General features: G+C 43.6%; 1 protein-coding gene across 1 annotated transcript; it reads right to left on the minus strand.

The window, feature by feature from the left end:
- Nucleotides 1-3,084: 3,084 nt before the first annotated feature.
- Nucleotides 3,085-17,512, minus strand: CHRNA1 (cholinergic receptor nicotinic alpha 1 subunit). The gene is made up of 9 exons (XM_063093223.1): nt 17,378-17,512; nt 12,121-12,266; nt 11,963-12,007; nt 10,761-10,870; nt 8,642-8,837; nt 7,959-8,196; nt 5,335-5,558; nt 3,864-4,103; nt 3,085-3,537 (listed from the first exon to the last, which is right to left on the minus strand). The coding sequence occupies exons 1-9, from the start codon at nt 17,418-17,420 to the stop codon at nt 3,406-3,408; spliced, it is 1,374 nt and encodes a 457-aa protein (XP_062949293.1). The 5' UTR covers nt 17,421-17,512; the 3' UTR covers nt 3,085-3,405.
- Between the last annotated feature and the right edge of the window lie 2,599 nt (nt 17,513-20,111).

Raw genomic sequence — 20,111 nt, forward strand, 5'->3', positions numbered from 1 at the left:
GTACCCATTAAGTAATGACTCACACCCCCCAACCCTGGTAACCTCTGTTTGACTTTCTGTTTCCATGAATCTGCCCTATTTTGGGTACCCCTCATAAGTGGAATCACACAACACTCATATTTCTCCTTTTGCATCTGGCTTACTTCACTTAGTTTTTAAGGTTCATGTATGTTGTTGCATGTGTCAAAACTTAACTTGTTTTTAAGAGTGAATAATATTACATTGAGTCTGTACTGCATTTGTTTATCCATTCATCTGCTGTTGGACCCTTGGGTGGTTTCCACATTTTGACTGCTGTGAATAATGCTGCAGTTGTGAACTTCGGCATATGAGTTATCTGTTCAAGTCCCTGCTTTCAATTCCTCTGGGTACACACCTAGAAACGGAATTGCTGAATCATATGGGAATTCCACGTTTAGCCTCTCGGGAAACCGCCGCACTGTTTCCATAGCAGCCACACCATCTTACATTCTCCCCAGCAATTCTCAGTTTCTCCACAGCCTCCCCAACAGCCACTGCAGAAGAGTGTGGAAAGAGTCCTGAGCTGTGAGCTGAAGTCTTCCAAAAGAAGACTCAGGGATTTGAGCTCTGAATCATTCCTGCTTCCAGTTGCAGTCTGTAAACCCACTCCCTCACAACTTTTCCATCTTGTGTTCCAGTCCCTCAGGATGCTCCTTGTTTCCCAAGAAGTCATCCTGCCATCTGGACAAACTCATCAATAAAGCCACATAGGGCCAGCCAGGCCCAGGCCCTCAACAAACACCTCTGCGAGGGGGATCCCAGCACCCCCCCTCCCTCCCATTTCATCGGCAGCCTTCTGGAGACCAGGCCTTAACTAATGGAAGAGATTCCAAAGATGATAATCTTTGACCTGGCAACAGATCGATGGGACAGACATTAGGTCTGAGGCAGCTACACAAGTGACATTGCTGTATCCACTCAGGGCCAGCCCTGCTGCCTTCCAGGATCCGGGTGAGCAGGGAACATGTTGGAGAGCTGCACTTTTGGGGGAGAAGTGGGTTATTTGACACAAAGGAAACAGCATGAGAACAGGAGTTAGGAGATCTGGTTTGTCACTAACTAGCTCTGTGACCCGAGGGAAGTCATTTCTCTCAGTTTCCTTATCCATAAAATTAGGGGAATAGACCCCAAGTGACTTTTCAGCCTCTTCTCTAAATCTATCGTCAGGCCTGGGAGACTATGATGGATTTGGCAAGCAGCAGATTCAGGTGCAAAGCCTTTAGTCTACTCTTTTTTTTTTTTTTTTTAAAGAATTGTGTTAAAATATACAGAACACAAACTTTATCATTTTAACCATTTTTAAGTGTACAGCTCGGGGGCATTAAGCACATTCACAGTGTTGTGCACCCATCACCATCATCCATCTCCAGAACTTTTTCATCCTCCCAAGGTGACTCTGTACCCATAAAACACTAACTTCTCATTCCCCGCTTCCCCTAGCTCTGTAACCTTGATTCTACTTCTGTCTCTATGAATTTGTTTATTCTAGGTGCCTCATATAAGTGGAATCATACAATAGCTGTCCTTTTGCTTATTTCACATGTTTATGCATATGCCATAATATTTTCAAGGTTCATCTATGTTGTAGCATGGATCAGGGTTTCATTTTTTAAGGCTGAATAATATTCCATTTTATGTTATACCATATTTTGTCTATCTGTTCATTCATTGATGAACACTTGGGTTATGTCCATCTTTTGGCTACTGTGAATAATGCTGCTATGAACATTGGTTTATAAGTATCTGTTTGAGTCCCTGCTTTTCGTTCTTTGGGGATATACCTAGGAGTGGAATTCTTGGATCATATGGTAATTTTATGTTTAACTTTTTGAGGCACTGTCAAACTGTCTTCCCTTGAGTTAACTCTTAAATGAAGGCCCTCAGCCCTGCTACAGGTGTGTGATGGGGAGTGCCATGGGAAAGTAGATTGAAGCCCGGGCTCAGACAGGCCACCTAGCTGTGCAATTCACTGCTCTCCCCTGGAGTTGATGTTGGTCAGATGTGTTCTGGTGATTTAAAAACCACTAGTGAATCCAGAGCTGCACAATTTCTAGTTCTGGGATAAACTACATTGTGGCTTGAAGGTTGGTATGCAGAAAAGAAATTATTTTCTCTCCTACTCACTTCTTCAGAATTTTAGAAATGGTGATGATATGTGCATACATTTCTGGTTTCATTTATAGGAGTAGAAGCACAATCATGATTGGGGTAAAGACTGGGAAAATAAGGCAGGAATTTAATTGGGAAGACAGAAAGATGGTTGACACTAAGACCGAAGCTCTTGATGACACTGATCAGAGTTACAGAATGTCCTTAGATCGAGCCTGCAAGCCAGGGATGCCCAGGAGTGAGAGTGAGCAGAGGAAATGACCCAGCCTGGAGTTGCTTTGGAATCTAAAGATCTGGGTTCACATCTCAGTTCTTCTACTTCTAGTTTGGGCAATGAACTTAACCTCCCTGAAATCAGTTTTCTCATTTTTATTTATTTTTATTTTTTATTTTATTTTTTTAAAAAGATGACCGGTAAGGAGATCTTCACCCTTGACTTGGTGTTGTCAGCACCAGGCTCTCTCAAGTGAGCCATGGGCTGGCCCCCAGTTTTCTCATTTTTAAAATAGGGACACGTTATGAACGTTATGGGGATAAAATAAAACCATATAGGCGAGACGATTCCCCCAGTGCCTGGCCCTCACATTCAATATGAGGGTACTTCAAAAAGCTCGTGAAAAAATAGAATTAAAAGATAATATGAATATTTCCACAAACTTTTTGAAGTACCCTCATACATGTTAGGACCTGTTTTCCTCTAAACACTGAGAATCAAACCCAGATGCCGTGTTAGACTGGGAAACCTTCCCTCACCTTAAAACATGAACTTTCGTTGCAGTGTACATTTTGGTGGCCATTCTGGAAGTTACCTTGTTTCCTACTTACTGCTTCCTCTCTCTCCAAATTAAATGCTTTTTCTCTTTGGGACTGGCAGGTGAGGCTTTCCTAGTAGATATAAAACTGGCTCTTAAGCAAGGATGTGCTCTTTGCTTAAGAAAAGAACAGCAACGACAATGCAGCAGAAAACCTTGTTTATACTGGGAAAAATTCTTCAGATGCCATTGGGAAAGGAACACTTCTTTTAGCAATCCAGTTTCATTCACCCAAAAGGGTTCCTCTCCATTAAGACACTGCAGGATTGAAGGGAGAAGCAATGTGAAAACAATTTGAAGCCATGCCGTATGTAAACGTAAATCATTATCATTAATAACAAGCACAGAAAATGACACATTTGATGAGTGAGAGTGTATCAAGGTAGACAAATCTTTCTCTCTTTCCTGCCTCTCTCTGCTGTGGCCGATCCTGGGGCAGAGCTAGGCTCATCTCAGCTCCCGCTTATCCTTGCTGATTTAATTCAATGAGCCGACCTGCAAACACGGCTAGGGTTCCGATGATACAGACAAGTATGAAGACTCCGAGGAGAATGTGGTCCATCACCATCGCAACATACTTCCACTCCTCAGCCGCCTGCGAGAGAGGAGAGTGTTAGACAGAGTTCCCCAAAGTGCCTATTGGACTCGGTGTTCACGCTACGTGTCATCTATGGGCCCCTCAACCTATAGATCTCGAAGCCTTCAACATCCCTTGGCTGGCATTATGATCTTTAGTTTTTGAATAGATTATTGACAATGTGATGACTTACAAAGGTGGCCTAGAGGTGGTCACCAAGGTATATCTTAGGTCAATAGCTGTGTCTTGAATACCAACCTACCCCCAAGCTAAACCCATCCATATGCGCCCGTGCATTTGATCATTTAAACCCAGAGGTGTGGATTTCAAGCCACAAAGCTTACGTTATTGGACTCCTGGTCTGACTTCATGGTCTCTGCGATGTATTTGACGCCCTCGATGGCACTTTTCACCTCTGGGTGTTTGATCAAGGGAGAATGGAAACCCATGGGCGGAGGCCCTGGCTTCCCAGAAATGTCGGAAATATCAAAGTCTTCTGTAAAAATCTTTTTGTCTTGTTTTTCTCTGGAGGGTCTTTTCATTGTGGAGAAAAACATGATATTTGGGATAGTGTGAATAAAAACCTAACATAAAAAAGAAATTCAAGTATAAGAATTATTATTATTTTTTTTTTCGTGACCGGCACTCAGCCAGTGAGTGCACCAGTCATTCCTGTATAGGATCCGAACCCGTGGCGGGAGCGTTGCTGCACTCCTAGCGCAGCACGCTACCGAGTGCGCCACGGGCTCGGCCCCAAGTATAAGAATTATTGTCAACAGGGTTAGCATCAAACTCTGTCTTTGAATTAGCAATGCGATCTTGGGAAAGTCATTCAGCTTCTCTGGGCCTCAGCCTGCTTGTTCTTAAAACAAACAGACTATACTAGATTTTCTCAAAGATTCCTTCCTATGTATTCTGCGGCATGTCAAACTGCCATGGTTGTGACGATTCTGTAATGTGAGCAGTTCGCCACTGGAGGGAGTCTGTGAGCAGCCATCGACCTCCCGAGACACCAATGACGCTTCAGGACTCCTTACTGGCACTGGAAATGTCCTGGCAGGTGTTCTCACGATCATAGGGTTAAAGAAGGGATCCCTCCGCCTAGATATATACGCTTCGCTTCGGGACCCACAAAACAGCGAGACTGTTTTCTTCTATTCCAAAAGAAACAGCAGCATAGGTATTGCCAGGAATCATCTCAAAGTCTTTACAGAAACAGGGACCCTTAATTTCCTCCAAAAAGACTACACTGAAAGCAGCAATATCTCTGCCAATTCCTGTTAAATATTTTGCGTTCTGCAAAAGAGATCCTGGACTTATTTGAAATGTTAATACATTTTAAAATTCAATAGTGTATTTGGGACCAAGTGCTTCACTAAAACTCACTTTTTATCCCTCTCTCCTATAGCTCCCCATCTCTAGCCCTTATTCTATTCTCAACAGATGATTTTACCAGCAGAAACAAACAAATCTGTTCACAAATTAGAAGACATACAAACAGAAATCTCAAGAATTTCACAGCATTTGAATAAAAGGAAAGCAATTTATTCATCTCTAATCAAAGAGATTTTTTTAAGCTTGACTTTGGAGTGGGTTTTGTTCATTGTTTTTCTTCCCTCTCTGGAAAGGCTACATGAATTGTTTACCCCTAAAAAGAGGCCAGAGAAAGTTTCTTCCAAAGAATCCCTTAAAGCCCAGAAAGGACTTTCTGTTCCTAAATACCCTCAAGTGTTAGCTGGAACTCCACTGGCTGCGTGAGGGGAGACCTGTAGATGTCCTCCGTGTGTGCGGTCTGCAGGGGCCTCACCCACTCACCTTCCGCACCCACTCGGGCATGACGTGGGTGCTGGGTGAGCGGTGGTGCGTGTTGATGACGATGACGGTGATGATGATGGACGCGATGACAAGCACCATGGTGAACAACATATATTTTCCAATCAAGGGCACGGCGCTGGAGGTGGAAGGGATCAGCTCCACGATGACCAGAAGGAACACGGTCAAGGACAGTAAGACAGAGATGCTCAGAGTCATCTTTTCCCCTGGAAGGACAAGAAGACACACAACAACCCACCTGTGATGGGCTGAATTGTGCCCCACCCCCCAATTCAGACATTGAAGTCCTAACTCCCAGGACCTCAGAATATGACTGTGTTCATAGACAGGGCCTTTAAAGAGGTGATTAAGTTAAAATGAGGTGATAGGGGAGGGGACTAATCCAACATGAGTGGTGTCCTTATAACAAGAAGAGATTAAAACACAGACACAGAGGGAAGACCGTGGGAGGACACAGGGAGAAGCAAGCCATGGAGAGAGGCCTCAGAAAAAACCAACCCTGATGACACCTTGATCTCAGACTCCCAGCCTCCAGGACTGTGAGAAAATCAATTTCTGTTCTTTAAGCCACCCAATCTGTGGTACTTTGTTCTGGCAGCCCTAGCAAATTAATTCACCACTGAGACTCAAGGCAGGAGGAATATGATGACTGGCATGTTCTCACAGCATTTTTCTGGGTTTTTTCTGCAGAATTTCCTATGTGACCTCAGCACCTTACCTCTACTGACAATGGCAAGTGGCAAGCATTTCCATTAGGGGCTGCCAAGCAGGAAATAGCCACTTCCTCTCATGCTCCTGAATCCTCTTTCTTGGTGGAGCCCAGGGAACTGAGAGGAGATCTGGGCTGTCAAGCTAGAACTGGGATGGCAGTGTCTCCTTGTGCAGCAAAATGTATTAAGCCTCATAAAACTGAACCACAGCCTGGCCTATAGGTTACCCAGCTGATGGATGGACAGCCCAGAAGTACATGCATATTTCTGTCATTTGTGGAGCAAACTGCAAGACCCAAACCAAGAAAAGGACAAAGTCTGCAAGGCCAAGGAGGTCCTTGGCATCCCAGGTGATCTTCTGATAGCAATGACATTTGGGTCACTCACTTTCTCACTTTCATCTAAGAGGAAGTTTGTTTTCTCACTTATCTATTGTTTTGTTTTTCCTACTAAGGGAACAGAGATTTTCTTCAGGCTCTATCATCTCAGGAGTCTTTGCTGGGCAAGCATGGCAGCAGGAGGTCAGGGGCTGAATGCACTGGGGTATTTTTGTGGGGATTGACCACCTATGATGCAGTAGAGAGCCTTGAAAAGGACTTTTCTTTGGCTGGTCTTGCCATTGATATTCCTGGGAAAGCTTTGTGTTGCTCTGCTTTCTCGTATGGAACTTTTCCCATACTGGATGCTTCCAGATGCTAGAATAGAAGTCTGTATAGGATACAGAGCGAATGCAAACAAGAAATTGTCAACTCTGCCTGGTGGGTAGGAAAGTCCTCAAAAGTGAAAAAGAAGACAGGATTATAACTACAAAATATTTATCAAGTTACATAAAATTTCTTGATTATTAATAATGATAGTAATAGCTAACACTAATGAAGTATAGTCTAGTCGCTGTCCTAAATCTTTGATATTTATAGACACTCTGATTAGTCTCCATATTGCCCTGACAGCGTTTTTGCTATTCACTTTAAGAAGCTTCATTTGATAGAAAGTTGAAAAAATATTTTTTGTGATCATTTGTTTAAAAACACTAGTAGTACAATCACTGGAACACACATTCTGTGGGGTGAGGCACTCTCTGCCTTATTCTCTATTGTACCCCTGCTGCATAACAGTTGCTCAATAAACAGTCATTGAATGAGTGAATGAATAATCTTTTTTGTTCCTAGTCAAAAAGTTGGGTTTAAATTTTGTGTGCATGCTTTTTACATTTTTGATAAAACTGCTTCCTGTCATAAGTTTGAGGACTGTCTATACCGTCTTTTTTTCCTTCTTGTCTGCCATAAATTGTTTATGAGTAGTGACATGCTGGCAGGCATATTGGTACCTTTCCCCCTCTTCAGTAGATTATTGGTGCTTGATGAAATTATGTCACAGCTGCGATTACTCAGTAGGAAGTAAGTTAGTTGTCCAGGTTGACACGTGAGAAAAAATTGCCACTTGGGAAGTATGGTCTTGCGTGTGAAGACATGCCATGGGGAAAACAGATATGCAAAAGCTATTTTCAAGTGGCAAGCAGCAGGTGAAGGAGCAAGACTCGTATTGGTCAGTATATATGAAGTAAGTTCATAGGGAAAGTGGCATGACACATTTCTGGGCACACAGGTGGTATTCAGCAGTAGGTGTTGGTGGTTAACTCACTTTAGACTAAGCTATGGACTGAGCATGTTGAGGGTCATGTCCAGCTCTGCCTGCTCTGGAGGTCTGCCCCAGCTTGAGCTCCACCCACAGTGACTTTCACCACTGCACGTGGCTGCCGGGTCAGTGTGTCCTCCCGGTGATGATGATTGGGGTCTGTCTGCCTCTGTTTGTTAGTACATGATTACTTCTGGCTCTCCCTAAACTAGCAGCAGGAGACCGGACAGCATCAGCCGCAGTCATGACAACTGCACCCACCTGAGTCTGTGGGCAGGTAGAACACCAGGCCAGTCAGGAAGGAGAAGAGCAGGCAGGGGATGATGACATTGACGATGAAGTAGAGGGGCAGGCGCTGCATGACGAAGTGGTAGGTGATGTCCAGGTAGGGGGTGTTGGGGCAGCAGGAGTAGAACACCCAGTGCTTCCAGCCCCGGGACTCCTTGATTACCCATTCCCCGCTCTCCATGAAGTTGCTCAGGTCAGGCTGGTCGCTTTCCTGAGAAATAAAATGAGGTTTGGAAATGCAGACAAGTCACTCTGAGGAGGGGCAGCGTTTTCTAATCAGCTGTGACAAGGCAACAGACTCCAGCTCTGTGGGTCACATAACCAGGAGGGGTCCTGGGCCACTAATGTTTTGGGGTCTTAGGTTCCTTTCCTATAACATGAGGGGGTTTGCACTATTGGGATTCCCCATTTTGGCTACATATTCAAGTCACCTGGGAACTTTAAAACATACTGGTGCCCTAGCCCCACTCCAGACCTATTACATCAGAATTCTTAGGCCTGAGCCTGGGCATGGGGAATCATTGAAGCTCCCATCTTCTCCACCAATTGAGAACCATCAAACTAGATGATGCCCAGGATCTAACTGGAGTTGAGGGTTGGAAACCTGAATCACACTTTTCCTGAAAGCAACCTCATCCCACAAGGTCACCACCTACCGGGTTGATGGCCACCACAGAGCCGTCGTAGGTCCAGGTGCCCAGCTTCATGCTGCAGTTCTGTTCGTCAAAGGGAAAGTGGGTGACAATGATCTCACAGTAGCTTTTAAAGATGGCCGGTGGTGTCCATGTGATGTGGCCAGTGTAGTCCAGGAGCACTTTGGTGAACTTGACAATGGCAAAGTCACCATCTGCACTACAATTAGAATAAAGACGAAAATGGCTCCAAGTGACAGATGAGCCTTCCGCTCTGGTTGGGGATGTTAACAGGCGACAGCTGTTAATGAATCAGGTGCTAATTATAGATGCTTTCTTTCAGGCAGTGTTTTTATCTATTGCAATATTTCCTAAACTTGGTAATAAGAATCACTGGGCTGCTTGTTAAAAATACAGATTCCTGAGCATTGTCTAAGTAAACCCTGAATCAGAATATCTGGGGAAGAAACCGGGAGTCTACAGTTTTAAAGAATAGGAAACTTGGATCCACTGCATCCCTGATTTTTTCCCAGTCCTCAGTAATACTTATGTTAATCTTCATCTATCCCTTCCCCAATATACTTTGAGAGTTAATTGGGAAATAAACCAGGATTTTAAATAAAAGTACCTCCAGTGGCTTATTACTGTGATAGATAAAGGAGATCCATCACCTTTTAAAGAACTATTTAGAACTCAGTGGGGTGGGGTCACAAACTGAAGCCTCAGGGCCAGAGAGGTGAGGACTGGGAGCGGATGGGACTCTGTCCTCTCAGGAAGGCGCCTTGACATAGCGCTGCCTGTGGCCCACATGGGAGTGAATATCCAACGTTGCCAGATATTTGCGGTCTTCCTTAGAGGATGGCAATCTAGTTTTCTTAATCAAATATTTGCAGATTTTTGAATGGTGGATTTTTCTAGAGAGGCTAAAAATCCAGATTTTAATGTAATATTTCCTGATTTTCAAATGTTGGCAATAATTTCTCATTTAGACAAAACACCCTGGGAGCTACTAAAAAATAATAAATCACTTCCACAGGCCTTATTCAGGAAGAGTTTACTCTTCCCAAGAACAGCCTGCGTTCAGGGGACTTGTTGCCTCGGTGATATTTCAGGGATATAAATGGCATATATTGATTGGTCTCTCATGTCATAAATCAAGAGATTTTCTTCCCATTAATCTTCCCTTGGGGCTGAAGTGGGACTCTTTATCCAGAAAACTGTGAGGCATTTGGACCCTTCTAAAAGAACCCAAAGAAGCTGTGGGTCACAGGTTCGTCTGTCTCAACCTGTAAGCAGGTTAAAACAGAGTTCTGTCCCCATCAGGGTGTTCCTGAGTGAGCTTATCAATAGAACCAGAGGATGTATTAATTTGCATCCTTCAAATTCTTACTGAAAGAGAAGGTTACACAAGACATTCTACTCTATTCGCATCTTAGTCCAAAAAGGTTACATAAATGGCTGGATAATTGGGTTCAAGCTTGAATCCTAAGTATCATTGGACAATATGTGGTGGAAAATCAAAGTTGGGAGGGGCTGCCCTACAGGGATCGTTTCCATGTACAGCCCCGGCCACCTTCCCTGAACGTCTGCAAGGACGAGCAGCTTGCTCACGAGAGACACATGGTGTGTAACGTCAGACCGTAAATCCTCCAGGCCCATGTCACCTGCTCCTGCCTGGAAAGGATGCTCTTTGAAATGCACATCCCCTGACCAATGAAGGGAGTATGATAATGAACGTGTCATTAAACCGGAGTGTCTTGAATCATACTGTAATTTCACAACACGCAGTCTGTCGCGGGCCCAGTGGACGTGTGACGCAGGCACCTCGGACATGAGCGCCGCGGGGGGTCGGGATAGCGTTCCCGATTGATTCCAAGGAGCTCAGTGATAGGAAGTTTGGGTGCCTTGGACGGTTGCCACACACGCTTCAGGAGCACTCCGGGATTAACTGTCCCCCACCCACAGCCCTGATTCAATTTGGCTCCCATAATTGTTTCTATTCATAACACGAGACACCATATGGCCTCTAGCCGGGTTGTTACGGGGCGCTCCGGGCGGGGCAGCCTTTCGGTGCGTGCTGGGGGCCCGCGCGCCACCAGGGGAACGCCCCGGGAACGCCCCCACGCCTGTCGCCTTCGCTTACTTGTTGTACAGAACAATGTCCGGGCGCCAGATCTTCTCCGAGGGAACGTGAATCTTTTTCACACCGCCGTAGTCGTCTGGATTCCATTTTAGGTTGTAATCCACCCATTGCTAGCAAGAAGACATTTAGCCAGTTAAAAAACCAAAAACATTTTTTAAAAATCTAGGGTTATGAAAAGCTCTGAGGGACGTGGTAATTCAGATATTGACAGAAATTGTGCTTCAGTGAGAAAAGTTTGATTCAGAATTTAGCTTTCACTTTAATAAACACTAATAACAAGCATGTAGTGCTGACTACGTGCAGGCACTATTCTAAGCACTTTACCTGTATTAACTCATTTCGTCCTCACAACAGCCCGATGAGGTAGGAGCAGTTACTGACACCACATTACAGTGAGAAAACAAAGATACCTCGGAGTCACACAGCTTGGGAGGTGGCAGATCCACCACCAGGAAAGGAAAATGACCCTTGTGCGGATATTTTCCTTAAGCAAGCAACTGTTATTTTTTAAAGTATTATGTATTTTCATACATTATAAAAGTAATGTGTGCCCAGTGCAGCAAATTTGGATAACACAATGTTATGGGTTAAATTGTGTCCTCCTCAAATTCATATTGAAGCCCTAATCCTCAGTACTTCAGAATGTGATGTTGTTTGGAGACAGGGTCTTCACAGAAGTAATTAAGTTAAAATGAGGTCATTAAGGTAGGTTCTAATCCAATACATTGGTGTCCTTATAAAAAGGGGAAATTTAAAGACGCACACACACACACACCCCACATATATATCACACCTACAGAGGGAAAAAGCCATGTGAACATGAAAATGGTCATGCACAAGCCAGAGAAAGGCCTGCGAGAGATCATTCCCTCACAGCCCTCAGAAGGAACCAACGCTGCCAACACCATGACTTTGGACTTCTAGATTCCAGAACTGTGAGATAAATTTCTGTTGTTTAAGCCACAACAGTTTGTGGTACTTTGTTACAGCAGCCCTCCCTAGCAAACACGAGTATGCACAGAAAAAGCCCAAAGAAGAAAACAAAAACAAAAACCAAACAGGTTCATACTCCCACCATCCCAAAATACCTAGTTACAACATTTTGGTATATATCCCTGTTCCCACAGGGATTTCCTCTGGGCCTGGATTAAATTTCAGGATGAAGAAAAAGCAACATAAATGCAGTCATCTGGCTGAATTACCTGTTTCAGACGAACATTGGTTGTCACGATCTGATTTACTTCATCCTGAAAAAAGATAAGGCCCCTCTTTAGGGGGTAGAGAAGGAAGCCCAGGGAGGGATGCCCTGGGTGAGGGTGAGGGTGTGGGTGCGGTGGGAGCCCGAGCGCTCTTGTCTCACCACATTGATGAGCTGTATCAGCTGCAGGCCCACGGTGACCTCCACAGCCTGGTGGTGGTCTTCCACTGGCCGGACCACACTGCTGTAGTCTTTAAATAGCTTTGCCACCAGACGGGTCTCATGTTCGGAGCCCTGGACGAGGCCAGCTGAGACAGCAGATGACACACACCCTGTCAGGTTCTGCTCCCCACTGTCCACACACACTAACATGAGGAGTTGAGGTGTGACCAGCTAATGGAAGGCACATGGGCCCCTTGCTGAAGTGCTCTTGAATGCAGCTAGTATTGCCTTCAGTTCTTTTTTAAGCACAGTTGCTGGGTGGTCCCTTACCAGGCAACAGTGAGGCATGCCAGATGATCACAACACTTGTACTTTGGACAGGTGACATTCCTCAATACAGCCGCTGACTGAATCAAATTTGGCAGGAACATGCACACACAAGAAGAATAGTCCACAGAAAGCCAGTCTCAGTATTTCAGAGTCTGGTCATGGTATAATAAAGTCTTGGACTGGCTGGCCTCAGATCTCATGAAACCACGAATAGTTAAAAACTGATGCTGGTTCACACCCACTAGAATGGCCTATAAGTGTGGATGAAGTTGTAAAGAAACTGGAATCTCATATGTTGGTAGTGGGAATATAAAATGGCAGTTCCTCAACAAGTTCAATACGGAGTTACCATGTGACTCAGCAATTCTACTTCGAAGTACATGCCCAAAAGAATAGCAGCACTATTTACAATAGCCAAAGGGTGTCCATCAACAGATAAATGAATGAACAAATTGTGGTATATGCAAACAATGGAATATTATTTAGCCATAAAAAAGGAATGAAGTACCAATACGTGCCCAAACATGGATGAACCTGAAAACATACTAAGTGAGAGAAGCCAGACATAAAGGGGCATATGTTGTATGATTCCACTTGTACAAGATATCCAGAATAGGTAAATCCTTAGCGATAAAAAGCATATTAATAGTTGCTAGAGACTGGGGGAACAGGAGAATGGGAAGTGACTGCTTAATGGGTACAGTGTTTCCTTTTGGGATGATGAAAAAGTTTTGGAACTTGTAATGGTGATCATCGTGTAACATTGGGAATGCACTTCATGCCACTAATTGTATGTGAAAACCCTGTGCTTTGTTGATGTTGACTTGGGGCTCCTATTTGGAACATAAGTGATTCCAAGGAATCTTTACTACATTTTTCCTTCAGGATAGACAGCATTATCATCTCATACTCCCAGAGCCCGCAGCCCTTTTCTGTCCAATATGTTGTGTGATCCTCACTAGCCTCAGGTGAGGCAGACATTCTCACCTGAGATTCAGAGGTTGGATGACTTGTCCAAGGTCACATGGCTGGTAAGGGCAAAGCTCAGGTAAGAACACTGTCATTCTGTATTGTGTTCTTGCAGTAACTCTTAATATTATGAGTGTGTTGTGGGCTGTCCCGGAGACCTCACAACGGCATGTACCATTATTCCTATGAGAAAATGGGTTCTAAATTCCAACAAGTGCCTTAGGCAGGATCTTTGTAACTCAAGCCTTATGTGGATTGGGGACTGCCTGTCCAGGGTTGGAAGAGGAAGCAGACACACAGTCCATTTGCTCTGATTCATGTAACCAGATCTCCCCTTTCCGCAGGTTATTGCTGAGGCCACCATAACTTCTCCCTGTGCCAAGAAAACTTTAAAAATGGAATGCGTGAGATGCTTTCTCTTTTTACCCAGTAGTGTTAACTTATCGCCTCTAAGACAGGTCATCATTTTCTTTATTATTTCTATCCTTGGATCTGAAGCTTGGAAGAGTTTATCAACAAAATAATTAAGTAAAAAATAATTACTTTTTCTATTTTTATTATCAATAAAAATAATAGCTAACACATCCAACTTGTTATATGCCAGACTCTTCTATGTGCTTTATATATACTAACTCTTTCAATTCGCACAGCTGGGTGAGATAGGTACTATTGTTCCCATTTTACAGATGAAGAAATTGAGGCACAAAGAGGTTAAGTGACTTGCCCACATTTCATAAGTGCTGAAGCCAGGATTCAAATTCAGAACCCACATTCTCAACCCAAAACTTTCGATCTGCTTGACCTAACCAATGTTATGCAGTGAATTGATACATTTTCATCCCTCCAAAAGTATGTGTTTGATTATCCCATAGAACTTAGTTAAAGCCTCTATATTTGTATTATCTTATTGAATCCTTATAATGATCCTATGAGGTAGGTTTTTACCCCTACTTTACAGATGAGAAAACTGAGGTTCAGAGAGTTGAGCAATGTATTCATGGTTCCCCAGCTAGTTAGGGGTGGAATTATAAATGGAGGCAGTTTACCTCCTCCCTAAAGGTAAGTGTATCATTTCCATTTGAATTTTTGAAACTTTCAGTGTAGCTTAAATATCTTCACTGTTATCTTCATAGACTCTGTGTAGGGAAGCCCTGACCTAGACTCCCTCTTCATTTCTAGTTTCCCAAGTTTTCTGAATCCAAAAGGTGCCAAGGGCATCTAAGGTGCCCAGCCACACAGAGCTTTCACGTGGCATCTCCCCCAAACCACCTGCGTTCAAGGACCCTTCAAGGGAGTATGTGGTTCAAAGACTCAGTTTTTGCAGTCACCCCATTGAGCTGCTAGAACTTGGCACTCCTGCTGTTGTCCGTGCTTTGTCTGTCCCAGGCCCCATCCACCCCATGGTGGGGGCTAGAGACTGGAATGGATCACTGACAACCTTGGCCACAGAGTTTGAAGCCATTGCTTTGCCATTGCCCTGGGCTGCTTAGTCTTAAGTGACTGTTTATTCCAGTCTGACAGGAAGAACGTACTAGAAAGCAATGGATAGAGCAGATGGTCAGCATGCAGGCCAGCCCTGTGGTCAACTAAGGAGAAGGGAGGACTGGGGAACCAGCGTGGCCAGCATTCCAGGACATTCACCTCCTCCTCACCTACCTTGTCCAATAACAAGGTGATTTGTTCCTTCCATAAGGAATTTCCAAAGAGGTCTCCATTTCTTAGATTGATTTTATTGTATTCTTTTCTTTTTTCCTTCCCAAAGCAGGGTAGAGTGATAGAAAACTTACAGGACCCAAAGCCAGATTCTATGATTCCCTTCCCAACTCCAATATCAACTGGAGAGTTGGATTAGTTCTTCATGGATTCAATGAATTGCAGTAAATACAAAGGTACTTCAAAATGTTCATGGAAAGAGTAGTATGATCTTTTAATTCCATTTTTCCACAAATTTTGAAGTACACTCATACATTTGTAAAAAGGCAGAGTATAAATAAACAAATATGCCAATAAACAAATAATGTCAAAGTCTCTCTTTTTAGCAAAATTATATTGGTAATATAATGTTTACTCAGATGGTAGAAACATAAATTTATTTATCAAATATTTGTTGAGCATTTACTATGTGCGAGCATTGCTCTAGGAGCTTTGAGACATTCAAAGGTGAATCCGACATGAATCCTGTCTTCCTAGCCTCATAGAGATTGACATTTGTCATTTACACAAATAAAGAAGTTGTAAAGTAATATGTCTTACGAAAGGTGACAGTGAAGTGCTTGGGATTCCAGGGGTGGAAGAGAGGAGAAGATTGAAATGAAAGGTGCTGTATAAATAGAACAGAGATCATTATATATTACACTAACACAGGAAAAAGTGTCCTTGATTTGAATGAGAATTTTGCCCACGAAGGACAGCATCTATGTAGGGGAACTCAGCCACAATTTCAAAATGTTCTTCTTGTACCATACTGACTCAATCTGTATTTTTATGTAAGGAACATACCCCTGGATCGGGCAAAAGGAACTAGTCATCTTAGGTAATTCTTTTCTCAACCTGATGCTGTGTTTCTTGCTAGCTTTGGCTATTTCAGGCTGTGTTTTCTGACTGTGCGCATAACAAACTGAGTCTCCAACTAATCACATTCCAAAATTTATAAATTAAGTGGCCTTTGGCAGGTCAGTTTATGTCTTTCAGCTTCAGTTTCCTAATAATAAAAAATCAGGGATGTTAGATTACCTGATCTAGCTCTAAATTTCTATGAACTACCCGTGGGAATCGATACCAGCAAACTCTAGGTTTGATCTAAATACATATTACATACTTCTTTTAACAGCTAAACATGCATTTTTGGAAGTCTTTGGTGTGCTAAGAAATCTCTTAAGGATTTTTATATGGAAGCATATCATTTAAGAATTACTGAATGTGGTGTTTGCAAACACACACACACACACACACACACACACACACACACACACACACACTCACCAGGCAAGCTTTGGTTGGATCAAGTTCAAATTCTACAGGATGTAATTTATCTGAGTTTAGGCTATTTCCCTTAACTCTGCTATTGAAAAAAATTAATAATAAAGCTCTTTACCTCTTGCTCATAAGGCACGTGTTTGTCAGAGCAGTATTAGAGAAATCACAGGATGTCAGCAACCTTGTTTCTCAGTTGGGATATCACCAGTAAACTTTTATATGAAGCAATCAGCAAACAATTCCTATTTCCCTCTACCGGAAGTTTGGGATTCAGGATAGCATTTCAGCTGCTGTGTTGTGACACATTCCAGAGCAGAATGCAGGTCAAGGACTGTTCAAGTCTTAATAGTTTTAATTCAAACCCAAAGCTACGTACAGTAACATCCTTTAAAAAAAGGAGGCAGGAATGCATTCACGCGGACTTTTCTGTTTTAGTCTCAGAGGTTTAAAAAGATAAAACATTTCATGTCTATGGAGAGTTTAGTTACAATTATTAACAGGTTTCTCTCTTCAGCACATGTAGCTGTCAATCAATCCCCTTCATTATTAGAATTCTCTTAGAGCGCTAAAAAGACTTGTTAACTATACTGTTTGTGATTATAAGGCACCACTCTAAGTCCCTATAGTTGTTCAGGTAAGAAAGCAGCTCCGGGACGCTACCACAACCTCTAATGGCCCAGGTTTTACAAGCGGTGTTGATCTGTTCATGCTGGTGAGTCGGATGCCAGGCACTGGTAGTGGGAGAGACCCGAATGTCTACCTTGCAGTCTTTGACCAGGCAGTTCCTATTTTAATTGAGTAACACAGACTAAAATCTTTATCCAAAACCCAATCAAGCCAACATCAGGGAGAAACTGACACAGCAGCCTCTGGCTGGTGAGGCCCTGCCATTCTGGGTTCCCATCAAAGAAGCAAGACTGGGTTTGGGGACCTCTAGGGCTTCAGCCTCCAAGGAGAGCTCCCCACCGACCTTAACACTTACCTGAGCACAGGCCAAGGAGCAGGAGGAGAGGCCGGGGCTCCATGGGTGGTGGGCACTGGTGTACTGGTGGCAGAGTGGTGGCCTGTGCTGCTCACTGGCACTCTCTGGCCGGACGCTTGGCTGCCAGAGAGTTTGGAAAGTGCGTCAGCTCAGTGGAGCTATTGTTTTACACCACCTGTTTGCAGCAGCGACAGCTGAGCTGCCCTCAGCCCCAGCGCCCAGGGAATCACTGAGGGTCTTTCATGACTCCAGGTGTGCCTCGCTTTACACAATCGCCACACTCGATGATGTGTTGGGTGTAAACGGCATTATGTCTTAAATGCACCATGAGTCAGGTCTTAAAGAAAAAACTTAACAGTAAGGATGGAGTTATTTTGAACAGTGAACCAGAACCTCATCTCTGTGGATTGATTTGATTAGGGTCATTTGGTCTGAGCAGACAGTTCAGCTCTTTGTCCCAAATCACAAAAGTTCACATTCTACAAACACGAAAATTCATTTCCTGTGGCTCAGGGTGAGGCTGACAGTGCCTGGGGATTTTGTGACGTCATGAATTTGAGAGGAGTGTGGTTGGTGTGGCTGCTGGAGAGCCCCACATTTGGTTGAATTTGATTTTTAACAAAGACGGCTTCTTGCGTAAAACTTGCTTTATTGGCCCCTGGAGCGCCTGTTCTCACCCCTGTCTCTGTATCAGGCTATACCCATCCCACAGGGGCCCTTAGCTGGAGCAAATGGCCCACCTCCCATGTACTGTTATTCGAGGGAAGAGTAATTATGGGGGGAAAAGTGTCCCACCCCATCAGCAGTTGTTCCAGGCTCCTGCTTCCTCCCCTCCATTCCTCTGCCTACTCTCACTCAGGGAAGCAAAGAACACAATGGTTCAGCTTTTCAATTTCTTTGTTTTGTAAAAATCCTAAAAGCCAGCCGTTAGTCATTGCTCCATCTGGGAAGTACTTTTACCCAAACCCATCCTTTACTGGCTTCCTTCTCTTCTCTGTATCATTTCCCCTCTCTGTCACCTCTCAAATAAACTCCTTACAGGGTCAGCTTCTGGGGACCTCAAATCAAAACAGGATTTCTCCGACTGCCTGAGCAGGGTGGCCTTCACAATGATATTGTTGGGCACTTTTCCCCCACATTTTTACCATCTTATCAAATATCTTCTACAGGTGAACGGTTGAAACAGTAGACTAAAAAAAAAACAAAGATTATTATAACTGCAATTATCCTCAGTAGTAAACCTATATTTTTACTTAAAAAGTTTATTGTTCAAGTGATTCAAATTTATTATAGAAACATTAGAAAACAGATAAACAAAAAGAAAAATATTTACCCATTATCCTTCTACCTAGAAATATCCATGGTTAATGGTTTAGTTTATATCTGTTCAAACCCTTTTCATACATTCATTCATTCAAACAGTTTTTCACGAGTTTTAGTTTTGCTATGTGCCAAGCATCATTTTAGGGATACATCAATAAACAAAACAGACAAAGATTCTTGTTCCTCGGGAAAAATGCATTCTAATTAGAAGAGATGGATGAAAACAAAATATATATATAATTAAGAAGTAAATTGTTTAATATCTTCCCAGGTGAAAAATGCTATGGGATAAAGGAAAAATAGAGCAGGGTAGAGGGGATTAGGACAGCTAGAAAGGGGGTTGCAATTTTAAAGACAGTTTGTAGGGTGGGCTTCATTGAGGATGTGACATTTGAGTAAAAACTTGAAGGAGGTGCAGATATTTGTGGGGTGAGCATTCCAGGCAGAGTGAGGTGCAATAAAAAGTCCCTAAGGAGAATGGGCCTGATGTGTTCGTGGAGCACAGCAAGGAGGCCAGCAGGCTGGAGCAGAGTGAGTGACGGAGAGACGGCTGGGAGGTGAGGTGAGAGAGGACCCCAGCGAAGAGGGGGCACAACACATCTGACAGACTTGTACTTTCTGTGAGTTGAGGAACCTCTGTGGCATTTTGAGCAGAGGGGTGACATCATATGACATGTACTGTTAAAGGATGACTTTGGTTGCTGTGGTGACAAGAGGCTATAGGGGAACAAGTCAGGAGCTACTACAGTAATCCGGGTGGTAGATAGTGGTGGATTGGACCAGAGTGGTTTCAGTGAGGCTGGTGAGAAGTCATTGGATTTGGGAAATATATATTGACACAAGGGCTAACAGGATTTCGTGAAGGATTGGATCTGGGATGCAAGAAAAAGAGAGGCATTAAAAGTGATTTGTGGGGTTTGGGCTTGAACGTTAGGAAGGATTTAGTTGCCAAGAAGTGGATTAAGGAACACTGTGGATGAACAGGTTTGAAGGGGGAAATCAGGAGTTCTGGTAGGAACACGATGAGTTTGAAATGTCTATTAGAAATGCAAGTAGGCAGAGGGACTTGAGTCAAGCGTTTCAGAAATCTAGAGCAGATGGCGTTTAAAGCCGTGACAGGATAAGGTCAAAGGAATGGGTACAGGCAGAGAAGAAAAGAGAACTCACTTTAAAAAGTTGGGAAGAAAAGAAAGATGCAGCAGAGGAGACTGAGAAAGAGGAAGCAATGGGGCAGGAGGAGACCCAGGGGAGGGCGGACTTCTGGAAGCCTGGAGAAGGACCAGAGCAAGGAGGAGGGAGACAGCCGCCATGCTGAATGCTCCTGAGGGAGCCCATGAGGTGACAACAGAAATGACTACAGGGCCTAGCAATGTGGAGGACGCTGGTGACCTTGATCTGTCCCAAGTCGCCT

Source organism: Cynocephalus volans, chromosome 1, assembly GCF_027409185.1.
Source record: "Cynocephalus volans isolate mCynVol1 chromosome 1, mCynVol1.pri, whole genome shotgun sequence".
NCBI classification, from domain to species: domain Eukaryota; kingdom Metazoa; phylum Chordata; class Mammalia; order Dermoptera; family Cynocephalidae; genus Cynocephalus; species Cynocephalus volans.

Excerpts from the sequence above, each read along its gene's own strand:
- CHRNA1 (XM_063093223.1), bottom strand. The coding sequence starts at position 17,420 with ATGGAGCCCCGGCCTCTCCTCCTGCTCCTTGGCCTGTGCTCAG. Across the intron at positions 12,008-12,120 it reads TGATACAGCTCATCAATGTG|GATGAAGTAAATCAGATCGT; the intron begins GTGAGACAAGAG and ends ATCTTTTTTCAG. Across the intron at positions 10,871-11,962 it reads CCAATGTTCGTCTGAAACAG|CAATGGGTGGATTACAACCT; the intron begins GTAATTCAGCCA and ends TCTTCTTGCTAG.